The 22,264-nt window shown below is 39.9% G+C and overlaps 2 protein-coding genes across 13 annotated transcripts in view; one reads left to right on the top strand and one right to left on the bottom strand.

Moving 5' to 3' along the window:
* Positions 1 to 22,264, top strand: part of CEP72 (centrosomal protein 72) — a 79,577-nt gene that overhangs the window by 42,646 nt on the left and 14,667 nt on the right. The window contains exons 13-15 of one of the 8 annotated variants that reach the window (XM_073332581.2): positions 2,956 to 3,067; positions 6,270 to 6,467; positions 6,609 to 6,665. In XM_073332581.2, coding sequence (XP_073188682.2) covers positions 2,956 to 3,067; positions 6,270 to 6,426 — 269 coding nt within the window. In that variant the 3' untranslated portion in view covers positions 6,427 to 6,467; positions 6,609 to 6,665. Of the gene's footprint in view, positions 1 to 515; positions 663 to 2,955; positions 3,068 to 5,047; positions 9,224 to 22,264 lie in introns of those variants that run through there. The other 7 variants (XR_012157409.2, XM_073332584.2, XM_073332586.2 and 4 more) reach the window with 7 other exon arrangements.
* The window catches only part of TPPP (tubulin polymerization promoting protein), a 109,734-nt gene continuing 100,966 nt past the window's right edge, over positions 13,497 to 22,264 (bottom strand). For 4 of the 5 annotated variants that reach the window (XM_073332593.2, XM_073332591.2, XM_073332588.1 and 1 more), the window contains one exon: positions 13,497 to 15,463. In XM_073332593.2, coding sequence (XP_073188694.1) covers positions 15,415 to 15,463 — 49 coding nt within the window. In that variant the 3' untranslated portion in view covers positions 13,497 to 15,414. Of the gene's footprint in view, positions 20,693 to 22,264 lie in introns of all 5 variants that reach the window. The other variant, XM_073332590.2, reaches the window with a different exon arrangement.

Below are 22,264 nucleotides of genomic sequence, written 5' to 3'. Positions count from 1 at the left end.
CTTAAAATGCTGCAGCAGTGTTTCAGTGAAGATGCTAATATGCCAATGCGGGAGTTTCTCCTGTTGGTGGAATTAATCCACCTCCACGAGAGGTGGTAGCTATGTCCATGGGAGAGTCCCTCCCATCAACGTAGTGCTATCTACCCTGGTGTTAGGTTGGTATAACGGTCACTCGGGTGTGGATTTTTCACACTCCTGAGCGACTGTTTTACCAATGTAAGTTTATAGCGTAGACCTGGTCTGAGTCTGCTCCACTGTTACACTGATGAACTCTGTCTCTATTTAAAGCACTAGAGCCAGTATATTACCTGTCACTCAATTTCACACTTCCTCCTTGCGCTTTCAACGCAAATTCACATTTGCAGAAGAATTTGTGACCTTTTTCCTTTCTGTGAACATTAAAATCATAATTTATTTGGACAAATGTTCATAAAAATGATGAAAGAGGACTGGAAATGCCATGTGAGTAAACTTTGGTTTTTAATTGAATGAATACTCTCGTTTACTTTTTTCAGGAACCAGCCAATTAGCAAATATCAGCATCTCTGCAGGCAAACAAACATTTTCATGTATAGGACAATGGTAGCTGTATACCGTCTGGAAGAGGCATATATAAACTCATAGAAATAACTGGTGGAAAATCATCCAGTCCATCCTTCCTGGTCAGTGCAGCATTGTTCACTACAACAACATTCATCAGTGCTTTTCACCAATGCTTTCTACATGATGAGTTTCCAGCAGTTAGAACTCATTGTTAGGAAACTTTCGTTTGCTCAGTTTAATACTGAGGGCATTTATTACAGATGATTGTGTTGCGCACACCAATGGTAATTTATTAAGTTGTCCCTTTAGATTTTTATGGTACCTGCATTTTAGGTCTAAAATGATTGACAGAGTCCTTTTTTAAAATTATTTGGTGCGTTACTGAACCTTAGTATTCAATACATTTCTCATACTTTTTTTCATCTAGATACTTTTACTATTTAATTATTTCAGTATCGAAGAGCAGGAAACAATTTACTTGAACGCCCACCTATCCACCTCCAAAAAACAAAGCCCTACTCAGTTTAAAAAAAAAAAAAATCTGAAAGCGTGTTTCAGAGAATCATAGATATGTAGGGCTGGAAGGGACCTTGAGAGCTAAACAGCAGAGTCCAGCTAAAAAGCACTCTCCAAAATTGTACCTCCATTAGAAAAATTGTACTTTCACTCAGACACACATCCACAAAAAGTCTGGATCTCCCAAATGTTGACTTTCAAACAGGTCCCCTGTGCCATATAACTCTTCAAAATCACAGAAAGATAAGTTTATTTTGGGAGGCAGGAGTAAGTTAGGCTAGCTTCCAAGTTAACTATGGAATGGCCACTGCCAGCATTCACCTTATCTGTAAAGAAGAGGGATCTGCAGTAAATAAGGCTCATCGTCGCTAGCTCTAAAACTATAAAAATAAGGTTTCCTGATCCTCTTCCCCTCCTCCCACCAATATAATGCATTGTATTGGCATTTTGGAGCCTGAAGATTTTGGGGTGCTAACCAGAAGACATTACTTTGGCTTAGGGAAATAAAAATGTGTCTGAAGTTCATAATACTCTTATATTAATATAGCACCTTTCAGCCTGGAAGATCCCAAAGCACTTTACAAACTTAACAAGCTACTATATTATACTACTATAAACAGTTTAAAACAGATGGTGAAAATACAACTTACAATGGTGTCATAGGGCAGTCCTGCCTGAGCACCATCTTGCTGCAGGCCACAGCATGACAGGCAGCTGCCTAAGTTTCCTTTCTTCAGACTCCCCAGAAATAGTTCAGTGCATCATCCCAATTGTAATAATAGCCCTTGTGGGGTCACTTATTCCCAAAGTCCCACAAACATAAATTATAACAGATGTCCCACAGCCATAGTCCATATTTTCCCACCATAGTCAAAAACAGTACTTGCAACATACCGGTCCAGCATCCCTCACTATGTCCCAGCTCTCCAGTGCCATTCTCTCCTGACCTTACACCAGGCCGCCCCATAACCCTTTCAACTGTAGTGCCTTCTAGGGAGAGCTGGTGGAACTCCCACAGCCTCTCTGCTGGGAGCTTCCTTGCCAGGGAGCATCCCTCACACAATCATGATGATCTAGTCTGACCTTCTGTACATTGTAGGCTACAGAACCTCATCCACCCACTCCTGTAATAGACCCCTAACCTCTGGTTGAGTTACTCATTTTTCTTCTGGGTCCAGCTATGTAGGTCTGGAGATGTCAGCAGGTAATCTGCTCCCTTGTCTTCAACCTTCTCCAGCCCTTGGCTCCAGCTCTCTGGCTTGAGCCAGCAGGCTGCTTCTGCTTATTCTTCTCCTTCTCCTCATCTTCCCACCAAGACCCAGCAAATCCCTCTTGCTGTTCTCTTGGCCTTCAGCCTTCTCCCAGCCCCCAAATGTACAGTCTGCAGCAGCTTACCTGCCTTCTTCCTCACCGCCAGGCAATCCTCACCTACCCTCATCTTCACAGCTTCTGATTCATCAGCTCTCTCTCTGATCCTTTATAGCTGCCTTACCCTCCTAATTGGCAAAATGGGAACACTTGCTCTGGCACAAGGGAGCTGGACCTGCTTCATTCACAGGGGCCAGCCAGATGGAAACTGCAAGGGGAGGTTTATAGTTAAAATGTAAGTTAAATTTGGCCAGGGCACTGGCTTTAATGCCCTTAATTTTGGAGATCGACCCAACTGCACTGAAATCAGTGGAAAGCCTGTTATTGACATGACTTCAGGCCCATGAAGAATATTTTGGGATCTTTAACTGGCACAAAAGGTCAGGCTGTCAACTGTAGGTCTCATCCAAGGGATGGATATTCAGTCTTATTTTATGCTACTGTGCAATATTTACCCCTCTGAGGTTAGGTTGAATTTTCATCAAGAGATATAGCCTCCTTAAGATATTTTGTCTCTTTGAATTTTAGATCTGCAAAAGGAGAATCAACAGTTAAGAAGTGAAAACATCAACTTGAAACAGCGTCTTCAGCACTATGATCAGATTCAGGAGCTCACTGAGATGTTGCAGGAAAGTCATAGGTATATTGAAGGTCCTGGTCAGAAATAAAAGAAATGACATAAGAAACCCAGATCCTTGGCATATTGAATACTTCGAAATTTTAAATTAATTCTGTATTAAAGTACCAGAGCTTCTCAGTTAAATGTTTACTATGAGTGGAAGATGTTCAGTGTATTTCAAATGTAAACATAGTAGGCCTTTTAGTCTCAGTATTTAATGAACAAGTGAAAGTTTAATTGATGATTTCCTTACTGCTCCATAGTAAAATTTTTAGTCCATAGTACTGAGTTGTCTCTAGATTCTGGTAGCACAAGATGATGCTTAGCAACCAGTCTGCTCAGCCAGCTCTCTACCTCTTAAATTGACAAACTATACAACTAAATCAGGAGCAACATTTTAAACATTTCGTTTGTTTTTTCAAATTTTAAACTGCATAGATTTATACTCAATTGAAACTTCAATAACTTACTATCCTGGAGGAGGGTGGGGCGGATGAATTAAAATGTTAATTACAGAAGGAAAATGATCAGATAACAAATTTTCCATTCTGCTTCATGGCATCTCCACCAGTACATAATATTGGGAAGTAACAAGCAGCAACAAATTGAGATGGGCAGGGGGAAAGAGGGGAATAACGGGCCTGAATTAACACTGTGTTTCTTAACACTAGTGTAAGTCAATTAATTGAGCTAGCCTGGCATTAAAATTGAAATGCTAGGCTGAATCAGCCCCCAAAATATAGAATTCCTCCCCCCTATGGAAAGCAGGACCTGGGCCTATATAAGGACCGCTGCCTGAAGTATGCTTCTACCAGAGGAGGGCTCTCTGGGGGGGATTGAAGTCTATCTTGTAATGTTTTATAAAAGTACACAGGGATGACCTTGTTGTTGCTTTTCAGATTTCTTCTGGGAATGCAAGTGCATTCTCTACTTGTTCCTTTAGCCATCTTGTGATGATCAATCTGCCCATTGATACTGGTACAGTGTGCTGTGATACCCCCTGGAATTAGTTGGTTAGAGGCCTTGTGTGCCTCTCTGATGCAGCACTACATCCATTTTGCTAGTGAGGTGTGAATGTGCTAGATCTTAGGCATTTTGTGTGGAAGGGGGGGGGTGGAAAACGGATGATGGATTTTCTTCTAGGTCCTGTATAATTGAGCTGGAATGTTGGTGTTCTGCACACATACCTCTTGGGGGAAAAAAACTAAATTTGTATTTAAAGACAGGAGCTGAGAGGGAGAAATTGAGGCTGGCCCTCCCACTGGTGGAAAATAGCTGGGCAGCAAGAAGAAGACAGGACAGAGCAGATGGGTTGCTAAGCAACAGCTTGAGCTGCCTCCAGTTTCAATGCACAAAGGCGACCCATGACTTGGGCTGACTCACTGGAGAGGGGGTGTACAAGAGAGACTATACTATAGACGTGTTTTACGAAGGTGTAAATATTGCTGTCTGTTTTATTTTAATTAAGTGAATAGTGGTGCTCTTTCAAATTGGGAGAACTAGAATCTGAAGTACGCTGTTTATCCCCAGAAGAGATAGCAGCAGAGGTATTGGCAGTGCCAAGTGCCACACACACTGGCCTACTAATGTGTTATGTTTGAACAGTACCCTGGGGATTAGATGGCCGATTTTCTAAATCGAGTAAATAAGTTTCAGCCATATTCTGGCGGGATCATCTCGTAGGAGCAGAGAATATCTTAGTCTCCATGCCCATTTAAACATTGCCCTGTCTGCCAAAACAGTCAGCAAAGAGGGGTTGAGTACTATGTGTTTTTTTGTGATATAGTTACATGCTATTTGAGGAGATGGACTGAAACAACCAATTTATTTCAGTGTAATGTAGGCCTTCTGCCCAATGGTAAGATAACCAGTGGCAGATACTGTGGCAAAAATCCCACAGGGTCTCATAGAAACAACTCACTTTAAGCAGGCCCTGCTATTCTACATTCTATTGATGCGGCTGTAGCATCCCTCACAAAGGATTTGAATCTTCTTCAGCAGCCTATAGAGCTTTCCTGTTAACCACAACTTGCTGGAGTCAGAATGTCCCGGTGTGATAATCTAAAAAACATCAACTCCCAGAATCGTGATGAACTCAAGCCAACACTAAAGAAAATACACCTATCCACTCTGTTTGCGGTGGATGGACTATGGACTCCAGGGGCTGATGGTGAAACTCTGGCTAGGAGCCAATTCTGGCATTTTCTGGTACTGACCTTTGTCCCCAGTATAAATCACCTGAAACAAGTTCTACTGGCCACTAAATGGTCATCTTTTTATGATCTGTAATATAGCTAACAGTTTTATATTATAAACTTGTAATACATGATATGTGATCTACTAATAAGAAATTAATGTTTCTGTCCAGTTATAGAATTACTCATCTGGTGAAAGGATAGAAGGGGCATGACCCCAGTCCCTTTTTGTTGTGTTTTTGTGCTTTAGTAAGTTGCTCTCTGTCTCTCTGTTTTGGGGAGATGCTAGAAGAAGTTCCCCTTATAAACTTTGTTTTCATATGACTTATAATTTTTGGCACTTGTTCTTAGGATCAGTGTCAGTAAATGTCTGAAAGGCTGCTTTATATAACTTCCTTTCAGCATGGTCTGGAGATGGGACAAAACTAGGGGGGAAATCTTCAGCTTCAGATAAAATGGAATGTAAATCCCAATTTTGGATTTGGAAAAACAAAAGCAACCTTGGTCTTGCCCATCTGTGTCCTAAACATATGGGGTGAGAGTCTGTGCTGTGACTCTGAAGGGGGAGGGTTACCATAATAAGATAACATCATACAGTATGTCTATATCTTGGCAGTTATAAGGATTTCAGAATTAACACAACAGCTTATTTTATAGTTGTTTCAGTGGCTAAAAACTAGTTGGCCAGAGCTTCAGTAATGTAAAATACAATTTTACATCAGCTGAGGATTTGGCCCAGTGAAGGCAAACTTGTTCATATGGAGAGCACTTCTATTTGAAATGTATTATTGAGACTATTCTTTCCAGTAGGGAATGTTTACTTGGTCATAAATTATTCCTAAAAATCTCTCATTGATGTCTCTCTTCTTTTCCACATTCAAAGTGGGAAAAAAATAGCCACAATAGTTTATTCTGTAGTAGAATTACAAAGAAATAGTAGCACCCAATAGAAACGTGAAAGGAAGTTAAAAGAAGTAAAATGGTTGAAATAATAAGCACAATTAGTTGTTTGGATTGTTTATTTGCAGAACTTTGGTTTCTACCAATGAGCATCTCCTGCAAGAATTAGCAGAGACGCGTACCCGACACAGGACTGAAGTTGAGCAGCTCCACTGGAATTACAATCAGTTAAAAAAAACAATGGATAAACATCCTCATAGCAACATGGACAACAGCAGGTGTTAGTGACAATACAAGGAAATTTGTTGTAAAATGATTTATAAGAGGTGATAGCAAACATTTACGACTACACCATGAGCTGATGTCTTTGATACCTTTTATTTATTCAAAATTGTTTTTCTGTCTTTGTGCATAGAAATTGTTCAGCAGAGACTTTCCAGAACAAATCTTCACTTTCTTTTTTACAGAAACATGGATGTGCATGAGGGCAGTTTAAACCCAGTCAGAAATTTTGGTTGAGCACTTTCAGTCCAGAAGTCAGAGCTACCTAAAGCTAAATGTGAGTTCAAAATTAGAACTATTATCTTGAAATCAGGGCCATAAGTGCCAATGGCTGAGTTAGTTCAGAAGGACATAGCACATATTTTTTATATATAAATGTAGTGTAACATAAGTTGAATTATAGCACTGATCTGTACTTATGCACTGGGTACTGCCGTCCATATTATCAAATGTAATATTAAACATGGTTTAGAAGGGAAACATTTTAGGGAAAGAAAATATTTACTGCTTGCTCTTTCAATTTCACTGTGGATGAGCACCTGTAACAAGAGGTGAAACTTTACAAAGAATGTATCTGTGATAGTCCTTTGGCCTATGTGTGATTGATAGTTACTTTAGTTATTCCATTACAAATAACACTATCAAACATTTTCCCTATACAGCCATTATTGTCTAAAGCTTTTATTTTACTCTCCATAACCTTACTGAGTATGAGCTGTACTCTTTCACCTACAAGAACAGTAAGAGTCACATTCTCTACTGAGACCCACCCTCTCTGGACTCTCAGGCAGCACAAAGAGGGTGGACTCTAGTCAGCAGAAAATTCCCCTGTCAAATGTGCAGTAAATAATCTTGTCGGATTTTTAAAAAATAATTAGCAGTTAATATGTGATGCAGCTTACTCTCTTCTGCAATATAAATGGATCAGGTATAATCTGTTTTTTACTGTAGTCTGATTCATAACTTTCTTGAATATTTTTCTCGTTATCTTTTTCTAATAAAAGAAATTGAAATTATTTGATCTCCTACTAATTACTCAGTTCTGATACATAGTAAATACAAGTCACTTTTACTAACAGCTATTCTTGAGTTAAGCAATATTAAAAGTGTACATGTAACTTTAAAAAATGAAGGGTTTTTTTGTAGTTGGATTAGTCAAAAGGATTCTTGTACTTGAGACTTCCCATAAGTAAGAGATTGTAAATTATGTAATAATCAGGACCGGTATTTTTAATTAATATTTAACATTTGAATGTGCCAGTTCCCAGGAGACCGCTATATATGCTTTTCCTTTTTGGACTCTTTCCAAGGAACTTAATACATAAACAAACCTAAAACAAAAATCATACCTATGTACTAATAGCAGTCGCCTGTACATTCATGGTAACTTAAGCTCTCATTAATCATATTCATCATGTGGGCTGTCACTGGGTCATGACTGGCACGATTCATGGCCAGTCTGAATATGATAAGCAGGGTTGGGTCTAGTTCCTATTTAGATAGAAGCTGTGGAACAAATTCCAATGACGCTGCCTGGATATAGACAGCTAGGCTGTGGGATCGGGTTAATAAAGGAATGAAACGTTGAGCTTGGAACAGAAGCTCATTTATGTAATTTTATTAAAATTTGGACCGATTTAGTCATGGTACAAAACTATTCATTAAACAGCTGGTTTTTGTTTGTTTGTTTTAAAAACCTCTAGCTTCTCCCCGACCCCTCAATTTAAAAAAAAAAAAAAAGTTGCCAACATGCCCATGCTGCAAGAAAGGCTGTAGGTGATTCAGAAAGTTGCCCTTTCCCCTTGGCTGGTCCTGAACCTCTGTGTTAGCATAACATTAATAGCGCCTCTAACGGGAATGAAGCTTCCTTTCCAATATCCTGCCAGCTTACTCTCACTGTAGATACTATGAACCTTTTTATGCAAGGGTTGAAGTGTTAGCCCCAGCCTCCTTGTTAAATCCAGTTTGAATCATTGTCCATTCTGTCCATCAGGACAATTCCCCTTGCATCTCCTTTGGTTACAGTATGCTTCACTTTCTGTTTTAAATGGATGTGTAGTGTTGCTATGTACTGTTTTCCACCCCCATAGACCAATTTCAATGGTGGCTGAAGTGACTCCTGTAAATGATTTGTCTCTCTCACCAACGGAAGTTGGACCAATAAAATATATTGCCTCACCCACCTTGTCTCTCTAATATCCTGGGAGCAACACAGCTCCAATAACACAGCATAAATATAAATGATAAAGTCTTTGGTGATACTCCATAATGCATAGTATTGTATAAATACATTGTAAATACTAAGAGATTGTGCACATAATGTAAAGCCAGCAGATCATTACTTTTTCCTGGTGCAAATTTCCACCTTAATATTAGCATAATATTTACACCCTAAATGGCAGAGGTAAGGCCAAGGAGCTCACTCTTACAATGGACAGAGCTTGAAGAAGGAGGGGTTATCCATGAGAGTGATGTAAACACATTTGCAATAAATTAGCCAAAACCCTGTTTGTAAGCTCCCAGTGATGGTTGCTGTTAGAGAGGGAAAGGGACTTGGGTTTCTAGCTGGGTGAAAAGGATTGTGAATATAAGAAACTGAAGTAAACAGAAGTCATTTCAATTACCATAAATAAGGGCAGAGGGAGGAAAGGAAAAGCACAAAAAGTGAACAGGAGCAAAAGAGAAACTAGGGAAGAAAAGAAGTCTCAAAGCATAGAAATTGCCCCTGTCGTCTGAGGGTATGTCCTCACAGTACAGTGAGCTCAGGTTCTTAGTCACGTGTTGCCCCTGTAGCCCCCTCTCATCCACAGACCCAAACATCTCACCTGAATTTAGTGGTGCTTGCATTCAGGCACAGCTGGGAGTATGGGTTAGAGCCTGCTTTCATTCTGAGTGGTAACCAGCTGACTTTGCTGTGAGCATACAAACTGACTCACTTCAGCACTGAGAGTCCTCCACTGCCTTCCCACAATTCCCCCCCATATGCCCAGAAGGACAAACAAGCTTGCCCATAATTCACTAGGAAAGAATCCTAGCACTTACTGCAGCATAAAGAACCATGGGATATGCCCCCAGAAGCTCTAGTGCCAAATGGAGAAGTGCAGCATCATTGATGACAGAGTAACTGAGGTATGGCTTTGCATTGTGGCTGCTCACGCCTGGGCTACACTAACTCGGGGCCTCAGACTCAAGTGCTGATCACTTAGGGTACCTGTGTCATGAAGACATATGTTAATGGTATGAAAACAAACAGAAAAATAAGAATCAGCATCTAAGCCAGGGTGAGATGTAGCATAAGCACTATTTACTGCTATCATTTCATGGCTTAGGAAAGGAAATTGGTCTTGTCCATCTCATCTATGTAATTTCATAACTCCATGGACTGATTTGGGGAACTAGACCAGGGATATACAAATGGACAAACAAGAAGGTGCAGCGGACCGGGGGCGTTAGGTACACTTGCCCAAAGTGTTCCAGCTACAGTAACAACGACGATGTTACCTTTGTGTTTGTGCTTGCAGCATCCTTTGATGTTGAATGATTTTTTGTATTTGCAGTTAGTGCAGAAGCTTGTATACCAGCTGTGGTGGCAAGTTTTGTACACTAACTCATTTTACATTGTGGAAAAACAAACCGCCAAAAATGTGCTATGTGCATAATGTTTTCGTGGCTGCAGAAACTCACAAGCACAAATCACATTAATGGGAGAAGCTTTCACTGAATAGTCCAAATTGTCTGGAAATGGAGGCAGGTGTACTACAGCACCAGCCTACTTTTAAATGATTCCATACAAATACACCAACCGGGTAACCCCTACATGTTCTAGGCATGCTAAGCTGACTATAAATAAACCAGCAGCTGAGCTCAAAAGATGACTGGGCTCTAGCAAAGGAGCTAGTTTGCTAAATCAGCTTTCAGATAACACACAGCATTTGCTTCTTATCAGATACAAGCACATACAAGCACATTTTGGCCCTGTAGTGACTCAGGGCAGGGGCCCTCTCACTCTGGGTCCTTGGGAGGGCCCCCCCCCCCCCCCCCGGCCTCACTACAGGCACCAAATGCCCTTTGACTAGGAATGGCAGTGTGGACTTCGTTTGGGCTTATTTGCTCTGTGCTGTATAAAAATACCTCACTTATGAAGGCCATTTAGCACTGAAACGTTCTCATTTTTCTAAGAGTGAGCTTCTATTGCCACATTGCCTTGGATACATAAACAGTACACACCACTTTTGCCTTATCAGTATTTAATTAGCAGGCAAACAGAAATATTTATGTAGTTAGTTAGTTGTGAAGGAAATAGTCTGTGCTGGCCAAATTCTCAGTTACGCCTGCACAATCCCACTGAAGTTCTAGTGTTTGTAAAGCTGTACAAGAGGGCAGGATCTGGCTTAATGCTTTTGCCACAGACCCAGGCAGGCTTCCTTTGCTGGCTAACCCCTAATCTGCTGCGAAGGAACCCAACCTCTGGATTCCCAGGTATTTTAAACGCCTGGAGGCCCGTCATTGCCTCAGTCTTCGGGTCCCAGAGCACAGAGCCTCTGTCTAGCATTCCCTCCTGAGATCTGGAACCTGCCTATGCTTAAGTGCTTTGCTGACTAGAGATGGAGTTACGAACATGCTTTAAGTTAAGCGCACACGTGCTTTGGTGAATTGGGGCTGTGGTTACTATGCTGTTAGCATAACCACTTAAAAGATGTTTGGCTAGTTTTAGAGCCTTCAGTCTCAGATAATGACAGTCTCATATACACATCTCAGGATTATACAATCTGTATCTCAACCAGATTGGTGCACCATAATGCAGGGATTCTCAAACTGTGGGTCGGGACCCCAAAGTGGTTATGATCCTGTTTTAATGGGGTGGCCAAGATTGGTGTTAGACGTGCTGGACTCCGGGGCCCAGGCCCAACTGCCTGGGGCTGAAGTCAAAGCCTGAGTCCCACCACCCAGGGCAGAAGCCCTCGGGCTTCAGCTTTGGTCCTTCCCCCACCAACTGGGGGTAGTGGGGCTTGGGCAGGCTCAGGTCACCCCCTTGTGGAGTAATTTTTGTTGTAGGAAGGGGGTCATGGTGCAATAAAGTTTGAGAACCGCTGCCATAATGAACTTGAGTTGATTTTTCAGTATCAGGCTAATTAAGGAGTCAGAGTCTAAGTCCTACTCCAATGCAAATCTCTTGGCAGGGGTACAGCAAGTGTGGGGGATCCTCTTCAGTCTTAGATCCAGCACAGCTAGCACCTCTGTCTTCCTACCCACAACCCCGGTACAGTAGGGGCATGGTGGGGCAGGCAGAGGGACCAGAACATAATGCGCTCTGAAAATGAATTGGCAAATGGACCCTAGAGCACTGGAGCTACCAGGTGTGGTTTGGCTTAGCCCCCAGCTTGCTCTAAGATGTACTTGGGGCTGGAGTCAGGGGGATAATCATAGAGCCATAACCAGCTCTCTGACAGACCCCCCTCTCTGATGCAGCTCACAGAAGCTAGAGCACAGAGAATCTGGCCAAGATAATTTTACATATTTTAATTAAATAATACTATGTTGCATAGACAGCATACATATACTGTGTGTACAAAGATATATACATGGAATTACACAAATACCCATTTCAAGAGGCTGCGTTTATGTCACTGGAAATCCCAGGCTCATTGTGTCAGTCAAAAAAGCCCAAAGGAAATAGCTGCAGGTCATTCTCTTGAAATTCTGTGGGATTTGGACACTCAGCTCAGTTGGACTCCTTTGAAAACCCTAACCTTAATTTCTAGGTTCCCAGTAAAGTAGAATAGTGGACTGTAAAACACCCTTTCTTTAGAGGTTTTTGAGTTTAAAAAACTGACCTATTAAAAAAAAATTTTAAAAAAGCTCCAAAAAATCATGTTTTATTTGATTGCTGCTGTTCGGGTGACCTACCACACATGCTCAGGGATCACAACTTCACAAATAACAGAGTTCTTTGAGGCAGTCGTGTTGGCTACAGGCGGAGGCCTCTATGGAGAAATGAAGGTCATCGGAGGTTTTCAGTTCTACTTCTCAGATTTTAGCCAAAGACATTTCCATAGGTGTGTTGAGTGAGTGAGTGAGTGCAAATAGTATGTATGGGACAGTTCGGTGGTATGTTGCACTATAACATGTTCAATCAGTTTGATAGTAGTATTGTGATAAAGTAGGAAAGTACCATGTACAGCTTCCAACATAGTACTTCTACAGCTCTTTAACAGCACAAAGTTATTGTGATATTATCTGCTAATTGTTAATACTATTTTAGTGTATGTTCTGATGAAATAGCTTCATTCTATTACTTTTTATCATACAGCTCTGAGGCACTGAGGAATATTTATACTTATGGATAAAGGGTCTGTGATTAAGTTAAAAACCTTATTGAGTACAGTCTTCTTTTTTTGTTTAAAATAATAAAACAAGATGTTGCAAGGTTCAAAAGTCATTGAGGGTGAGCAAATGCACCATTGATAGTTACATCTGCCCAATCATCCAACAGGCAGGACAGTTACTTTCTCCAGAGGCCATTTGCTCCGCCAGGAAAGGAATGCGTTTGCTTTTCCAGAAGGGATTATATTTATTGACGGCTCTTCCTGGGAGTAAAGCATTTATTGTCACAATGCTTTCTGTCAACAGTAGAGTAGCAGCCTAGGAGCTTGAGATCAGAGCCCAGTTTAAGTACTGTGACTATCCAAACTTCTGTTCACAATGAACTTGTATTCATTTTTATATTTTCAGAACTCGAGAATGCTCATTATATAGTCCTAGTATCATAATATTGCTTAGCTCTTACACTAAGCATCACTTTTCATTTTCACAGCACTTTGCAATCATTAACTTATCTTCACATCACCACGAGTAAGATAAATAAATAGGAATAATGATCCCCCTTTTGACAGATGGGGTTAACTAAGGCTGAATGGAAATGTGTCTTTCAAAGCTAGAAGTGGGGGTGTCAGTCAGTGAAGTGTTTTTAACGGTAGTTTATTGCAGTTACCTTAACAGCTAAATTACAAAATGACTTGTAACAGACAGTTTAACTAATGGTTAGTGTCATTTACTTTATGGAAACAAGAGGCTAACATGTATTAACAGATTTATTGATCACTTAACCGCCTTAAGATACAATTTTATACAATCAGCAGCAGTAGCATACATTATGAAAAGCTATACTCCTAAGAAACAATGGCATACACAATATGAAGTTTACTAAAAGTTTTCAAAACAAGCTTTTACAGTGCTAAACAGACTACTGCCATACTTGAACTTTTCCTCTAAACATCAGGAATAATGTTGTTTACTTGACAAAGTAGCTTGTCCATGGTTAACGTGGTTTTAGAAATCAGCCGGACAACTTTAAAAGGTTTAAACATCCACAACATTGTCATTATTTTAACATTCACACTGATAAAGTGATATATTTAATACTTTATAGCATTATTAAACAGTGTAAAAATATATTGCATATATATATATTTGTTTCCTTTTTCCTGAAAAAAACCTAGTACAAACTAGTAGTATACGATTCCCTTTCAAGTGTCTGTCTTTATTTTTTTTGTTAGACTGAATAGTAGTTGAAATGAAACTAAGATCTGGGAACAGAGAATTACTGATGTGCTCCCTCATAACCTCTGTCATAGCTATTAACCCCTTGGCTCACTGGTGGGTTCATCTTTCCTGCCATTAAAGCCAGCGGATGAAATCCTGTCCCCATTGAAGTCAATGGGGCTTTTGCCATTGACTTCAATGGGGCCAGCATTCCACCCGGTGTGTTCTGCAATGAAAAATGCATGGCTCCCTTCATCAAGAGGTGAAATACTGCAGTATGTTTAGCCACTACAGTAAACATTAAGAGATGCTACACTCAAATTGTTCATTTGCAATAATGAAAAAAAATCAGTGATAAATTAGTCAGAAAAAAGTAAACTTGTAAGGTTAAATGATCTTAGTTTTTTACAATGTTGAAAATTTCACAGTGGACACAGTATGCTAGTACAGATGAATGTTAATGTTTGCAATACTAAACATTGACTATAAGGTAATCATAAGCACACAGCAGCTTCCTGGTTTTCTGGGCCAAGATGAAAGACATAAAAAGGAACAAGAAATGATCAGATTAATTTTAGCTATTTATCAGGCTTTACAGGGCTCCAAGGAAGATGAGAATAAGACCTATCTCCATGTTGCAAACAACTATCTGACACAGATTGCGGCTACTACTCTAGCCAAAGCAATTCTCCTTCCACACCAGTGGGCAGGTCCTGACAGTAAGCACATCCAGACATATGTAGATCTGAGACAATATAAGCCAAATCAGATGTGTATATTGGAACAGGATGAGACAGATAAAAGATGTAATTAAAGAGCAAAGGATAATATGCATAAATAAATGGCTATGGCTGAAAATGAATGATAAACATCCAGAAACTGAATTCAAAAAATATTCCTCTGTATAAATATATATTTTTCCGGTGATGTTTAAATTTATGACATGATTAAATCTTGATGAGGATAAACCTCAACCTATATACCCATCATCGACCATTTTTTTAATCTGCAGCATTTCGAGCCAAACAAACCACTTTATACTATTGGCAGTATGGGGGAAAACCTCCCGGTGGATTTGTCTGCTGAGGCGAATATATTCTGAAGCCAGCACAGAGAAAAACACTCTCATGTTACACACTATAATTTGTTGTTGTTTTTGACTTTGTAACTTCATGTAATTCACTGCTTAGTGACTGTACTTTGTCAACAGCTTTAAGCTCTTCTGTGTGTGTCCAGGCTTTTACACAAGGCCTTTATATAGTTAGTAAGAATAATTTACCACAGAAAAATAAAAGGCTGTATTTGATGACTGCATTAACACCAACAGTCTTTAACCGAGCCCATGCTGAACTATTTCATATGTTTAAAATAGCACTTGAGCAAATACCAACACAAATTCATCTACTGTAAACTGGAACCTGAAATAATGCACCATCATCTGGGAGTAGATCACCCTTCTGTCTTGCCTCGTTTTTTTAAACCATCCGTAGAATAACTCCTAGTTAAAATGGAGAGTTATGTGAGGCATGTGAGTATATTTTTTCAAGGCTGTATTTTTAGTTAATTTGAATATAACTTTATTCATGTGGCACTAAAAATCAAAAGTAATTGAATCTTGAGCATGCATTATTAAGAACACTGGCTGAAATAACCACTGAGTGATGGGTCTCTTTAAAACATATATTCAGAAAAAAATTAACAGTACAATGAAAACGGCTTCCTTCAAGTGCCATGTACTTTTCAGTTATTCAGGAAGTTAACAGATGCTTATACATGTATTTCAAAAATTAACTCATCACCTGATGAGTGATTGACTTCAGTGGAGAGTGCTGGATGATCAGCACTTTTCAAAATCAGGCCAGTTATTTGGATACTTAAATAGGAATTTAGGAGCTTAACTTTAGACACCAACTTTGGATAATCTTGGCATTTGTTTGTATACTGTTTACATTTGCCCAAATAGATCTGTATGCATGAGAAAAGGTGGTACAGTATAATATCCATTTCAGAGCGGCATTAGAACACTTCAATACCACCATGCATGTGTCAATATCCAGCAAATGCACTCACTATTTTCCTTATTTTTAATCAAATTGCCTTGTGTTACAGCAAAAATCCACTTCCCCTTTCCTGCTTATGTGGGGTAAGGTAGTTTGAATGAAATAAGAGCTAATCCAAACCCCAAATTAATTCCAATCCTTTTTTTCCAACGTTAACAAAAACTAAAATTAAACTTGTCTTTTTACCTTGTTTTGAAATCCACCTCTCTTGCTTCAGTGCAATATAGATGAGGAAATATTGGAAAACTATGAAAAAACAGCTGTCCTTGCAGTATCCCCACGGCTCCTGATCTCATGATCAGTTCTTGGGCAACGGAGGTTCTGTCTGCAGTGCATCCAAACCTTCGGAGGCTACCCCATCACTAGTTTGAAAGGCAACATTTCAAGAGCTTCCTTCTTATATTCCCATTGCTTTGGGGATCTAGCAGGTGATTGTGATGGTAGTAGAGTGTCTCTTGCTGCCTTTATGGATAAAAATATGAAAACAGCCTAGGCCCTATTTTCAAATATTTGGGTGCTCCAATGGTCATGTGGGCATCAAGTGCCAATGTGGGATTTATTTAGGTGTCCAACTGAGGCACCCAGTTTGATTACGTGGCTTGTAGCATTTATTAGGAGTTTAATGCACATTTGAGCTCTCTGCACTGATGTTTCATATTTTTACTTTTTGGGCTTGTGTAATCATTATGGGCCAACACCTTAGGCCCAGTTCCACAGGAATAAAAGGACACATTTTTAGTCCTTTCCCCCCCAGAAATACATGGGCTCTGCACTGACCTGATTGTTGCTGAGGATGGCTGGCCTGGTGTAGTGGTCTGTACAGTAACTACATACCCGCCTAACGAAAAAGGGCTGCAAAAGTGCATGAGGCCAAAGAGCTCAGGGTATGAATTGGGACTCCCTGCCATGGATAATTGTAAAATGTTGCCTGGCGGGCATGTGAGGGCATCCATTCTGGTGACCTATTGTCCTCGCCCTGACTGATAGCTATTTCCTTTCCTGGTGGAACATCAGGGAGGCGTGCTCCTGTGATGTTACCCCCCTCTACTCTGTAGCTGCCCTGCAACGTAGTTCAGCGAGGGACAGAGTTGTGGACGCTGCCCTCCAGAACCAGGAACGGGTTAGACTTCTGTGCAGGAGCTATAGAGCTGCCCTGACAGGGATTTCTGTCCTCCATTGTATGGAGAGGGCTTTGCAGCATTAGAGCCACACAGCTCTGGTCCGGTTTTGTGGAAGGGCCAGGATTTGGCCCTGGTAGCTTTAAGTTTTGGATCAGCACGCATATGGCACAAATACTAGTTACATCTACAGCGTCGGTACACACACATACACACCTGCTAACAAACATGTACAAATCTTGGGTATTATATTACTCACTACTGAGCAATTGGCAGGGTACGTAAAGTACTTCCAGTTTGCTGTACAAAAAGGTGTGGTTACTTTGGCACACACTCAAGGCTAATAGTTTGGAGGGCATGTGCTAATGCATGCAACACATTACATTTTCTCCTTATTATGAGTTCAAAATGGTTTGTTTCTTGGCCAATGGAGGGCAGAGAACACCTCTTCATGATTACAAACAGGACACAGATAGATGCCCCCAACAAGTACATCCATACATCACTGTAAGGCAGGGTTATGCTTTAAATATCAAGCAATATGGCATTGCACACGGAGGCACAAAGAATCAAACTTTAGTTTGTAATAGTTAATAGCCTAAAAGAAATAAAAATTGGTTTTCAAATTAGTTTTAAGATGTTTGGGGAAGGGTCAAGTATATGGGGGTACACCCAGCACCGCGAACCAAGTCAGTAAAAATTACTGGTAGATCTGAAGCATGAAATGAAATGTCAGGTGCTGTAAATTAAAAAAAAGTGAATAGAGTGAGCGGAGGAAAAAAACCAAGCATGGTTCAAAATATTTATTGAAGGTTTAGGCCTCCTATAACCCCAGCACGTTTTCTTGTTGACATAGATCAATAGCATGCGCCGGTGCCATGCTTTAGCCAAAAATATCTTCAGATGGGAATCCCTAAGCTTCTGAAAACTATGAACTTTGAAGAGGCTTTTGAGTTTGAAGATACCAAACAGAAAACCAGCAATAAATCTCTTACTGAAACCACACAGTTACTAGGAAATTTTGGTGAACTGCAAATATTAAATCTGGTGGCTTTATCCTGGCCAGTCTCCCCCGCGTAAAATATTTACTTAATCTGAACTCCTAAAAATATTTTATTAGAATTCATCATGTAATAGCTCATGCAGAAGAGCTGTTAAAGCAAAATTGCCCTTTTAAATGCATGCGTTATTTTAAGGCTGTTGTTAGAGCTTCCGTGGCCATAAATAAAAGGACAAAAACGTCCATTACTGAATGCTCTATATAAATGTGATTACTGGGGAAAAATCCTAAAGCGTGAGAGAACTACACTGACTAAACATTAAAGCACATCATGTACTCAAAATAATTTATTAAACTAGCACTAAAGCAAGAATCAAATCTGATTTTTGTGTCACTTCACTTTTTAAAAATCCATTTGTTTCCCCCAGTCAGCACTTTAATTTCTTGGGCCCTGATCCTGCAAAGACTCATAATGCATGTGCTTAACTTTGCACTCAGGGTGTAAAGTTAAGCACATGTGTAAGGCTTTGCAGGACTGGGCCCTGCCTTGGTGTTAACGTAATCATAAGCATATTATGACTTCTGTATTTGGGGGTGGGGAGGGGCACCTCCAGTCAGGCCAACAGTGCCTGCCCCAGGCTTGCAGTTTTCGGGGGGGAAGGGGGATAACGTCCCCTGGTCCCCCCAGACTACACCTATGAATGGAATTTATTTTTAAATTAATTGTGTTCGATTTGTTTTTAAAATATAGATTTTGATATCTGCAATACCACATTTGAAGTATCTTGTCATGTTTCAATACTATGAGCTTCAAAGGATGCAAAATCAAATTATAAATGAAAACAAAAGATGAGGACTGCAAGATTTGTACAGTGACTTGTGTGTGTGTGTGTGTGTGTGTGTGAATTGAGAAGCATTGGGTGCTTCAAATCAAACTGACAAGAATGCAGTCAGATGTAACAGACTTAGATGCATGGAAAAAGATCACAAGCAGAAAACCTGCAATGTACACAGATCCTGCCTAGGGACCACGCCATTTACCCAGCCTAGAGTAATGGTGTACAATAGAAGCACACCTACTTCTACACCGCTTAATGGGGTGCAGCCTGCTGCCTCCTACACATGTGGCTGTTATCCTCCGCACACCCTGCTCTCCAAGTGCAGGGGCTGCCACTGCCTAGCCCTCATGCAGGCTACACAAGGGGCAGGCTCTTTGCATCCTTCCCAGCCTGTAAGGGCTAGGCAGACACTGAATCTCAGAAAGTAAGTGTCACTCTTTTGTTGTGTTCTCACCTCCAGTTAGCAGCAGAGAAAAGACTGATCACAAAAGATTTTCTTTCCTACTATCCTCCCTCTTCACCCTCATTTCAAAGTAACTTTTCTTCACCTGTTCTATTTGGCTTTTAAAAATTGACAATTGGAAAAAATATTAAAATAAATATCCATTTAACATTTTAATAGGAAATATAGAAATGCTTCTGTCAACCGATAATGTTGCTGTTGGTGTTATTTTCTTAAGGCCTGATCCAAAGCCCATTGAAGTGAATAGGAGACTTTCCATTGACTTCAGTGCTCTTTGGATAAGGCCCTTATAGAGCATGTTTCTTTTGGTAGGAACTTTTGGTAGGGTTGGAAGGATTCAAGTTTTATCTTTAAATGTTGGTAAACATCCATTTTACTGCACACAAACAAACCAACAGAAAATATTGCCATAGATAATCATCAACATTTATCAATAGGCAACGTAAGAAAAATGCTGCTTGAGAACTTACTAGAATTTGATTTAAGGATATTTACTTTGCGTATTATGACATATGATGTTTACAATTTGTGTTTTAATGGTTGCAAAGCTAACTTTTTTGACTTGCAACATCAACTGTCATTAAATAATGGTCTGACCACCCCCAACTGGGAAAATTTAAAATCAATAAAAATTGGGGGGAGAGGGATGCTTTAAAATAAATATTGATATCTGATGAAATTAGAAAAAAATAAAAATCAAATTCTGCCAAGCCTATTTGTAAGCCAGAAGTAGTGTGCAGTAACTATAGCAATAGTGTTGTTGGTGCTATCAAGCTTGTCTATGCAACAAGGAGTAGTGCAATAGGTCTGTTCCTTTTCATCATGTAACTGGACCTGCACCCACTAGCCTTAGGGTCAGGACCTACACACACTCCAGACATGGAACTCCTGCACACAGTCAGACCCTTAGGTTGTGAGGCTTCTCAAACACCCAGAGCCACAACTTTAAATCTCTTCACTGCTGTGCCCTGCCACATTTGGGCAGCAGTAGAGCACAGCAGTGCTCTTTGAAGCCTTGACACTCTGTGGGATCCGCAGCATTTCAAAGATGCAATAGCTCCTACACCTCACCCTGCAGGAGGTGGGTACAGCCTGTCACACTAGCTGAGGCAACTTCCTAGTGATGAACAGTCAAGTCAACAGGAGTTGATGGGGCTCAGCAACTTGCAGGACTTGGCCTTCAATTTGGGCTTGATGCAGATCCCATCGGCTTCAGGTCAGGCTCTCAACAGCCATGTGAACTAGGGCTGTCAAGTGATTAAAAAAAAATTATCGCGATTAATCATGCTTTTAATAATAGGATACCATTTCATTAAATATTTAGGGATGTTTTCTACATTTTCAAATATATTGATTTCAATTACAAACACAGAATACCAAGTGTACAGTGCTCACCTTATATTTATTTTTGATTACAAATATTTGCATTGTAAAAAACAAGAGAAATAGCATTTTTTAAATTTACCTCATACAAGTGCTATAGAGCAATCTCTTTATCATGAAAGTTGAACTTACAAATGTAGAATTATGTACAAAAAATAACTGCACTCAAAAATAAAACAATGTAAAACTTTAGAGCCTACAAGTCCACTCAGTTCTACTTCAGCCAATCACTCAGACAAACAAATTTGTTTATATTTGCAGGAGATGATGCTGCCTGCTTCTTGTTTTCAATGTCACCTGAAAGTGAGAACCGGTGTTCGCATGGCACTGTTGTAGCAAGATATTTCCGTGCCAGATGCACTAAAGATTTATATGTCCCTTCATGCTTCAACCACCATTCCAGAGGACATGCGTCGATGCCGATGACGGGTTCTGCTTGATAATGATCCAAAGCGGTGCAGACCGATGCATGTTCATTTTCATCATCTGAGTCAGATGCCACCAGTAGAAGGTTGATTTTCTTTTTTGGTGGTTCGGGTTCTGTAGCTTCCACATCTGAGTGTTGCTCTTTTAAGACTTGTGAAAGCACGGTCCACACCTTGTCCCTCTCAGATTTTGGATGGCATTTCAGATTCTTAAACCTTGAGTATAGTCCTGTAGCTATTTTTAGATAACTCACATTGGTACCTTCTTTGCGTTTTGTCAAATCTGCTGTGAAAGTGTTCTTAAAATGAATATGTGCTGGGTCATCATCCGAGACAGCTATAACATGAAAGATATGGCAGAATGCGGGTAAAACAGAGCAGGAGACATACCATTCTCCCTCAAGGAGTTCAGTCACAAATTTAATTAATGCATTTTTTTAACAAACGTCATCAGCATGGAAGCATGTCCTCTAGAATGGTGGCCAAAGCATGAAGGGGCATCCGAATGTTTAGCATATCTGGCACGTAAATACCTTGCAACGCTGGCTACAAAAGTGACATGCGAATGCCTGTTCTCACTTTCAGGTGACATTGTAAACAAGAAGCGAGCAGCAGTATTTCCCATAAATGTAAACAAACTTGTTTGTCTGAGCAATTGGCTGAAGTAGGACTGAGTGGATGTGTTGGCTCTAAAGTTTTACATTGTTTTGTTTTGAGAGCAGTTATGTAACCAAAAAAAAAAAATCTACATTTGTGAGTTACACTTCCACGATTAATGAGATTGCACTACAGTACTTGTATGAAGTGAATTGAAAAATACTATTTTATAATTTTTACAGTGCAAATGTTTGTAATCAAAAATAACAAAGTGAGCAATGTACATTTTGTATTCCGTGTTGTAATAGAAATCACTATATTTGAAAATGTAGAAAAACATCCAAAAATATTTAATAAATTTCAGTTAGTATTCTATTGTTTAACAGTGTGATTAATCGCAATTAATTTTTTTAA

Source organism: Lepidochelys kempii, chromosome 2 (assembly GCF_965140285.1).
Source record: "Lepidochelys kempii isolate rLepKem1 chromosome 2, rLepKem1.hap1, whole genome shotgun sequence".
Taxonomy (NCBI): Eukaryota; Metazoa; Chordata; order Testudines; family Cheloniidae; genus Lepidochelys; species Lepidochelys kempii.
The sequence above is the reverse complement of the archived record's forward strand: the minus strand, read 5'-3'. Positions and strand labels throughout refer to the sequence as shown.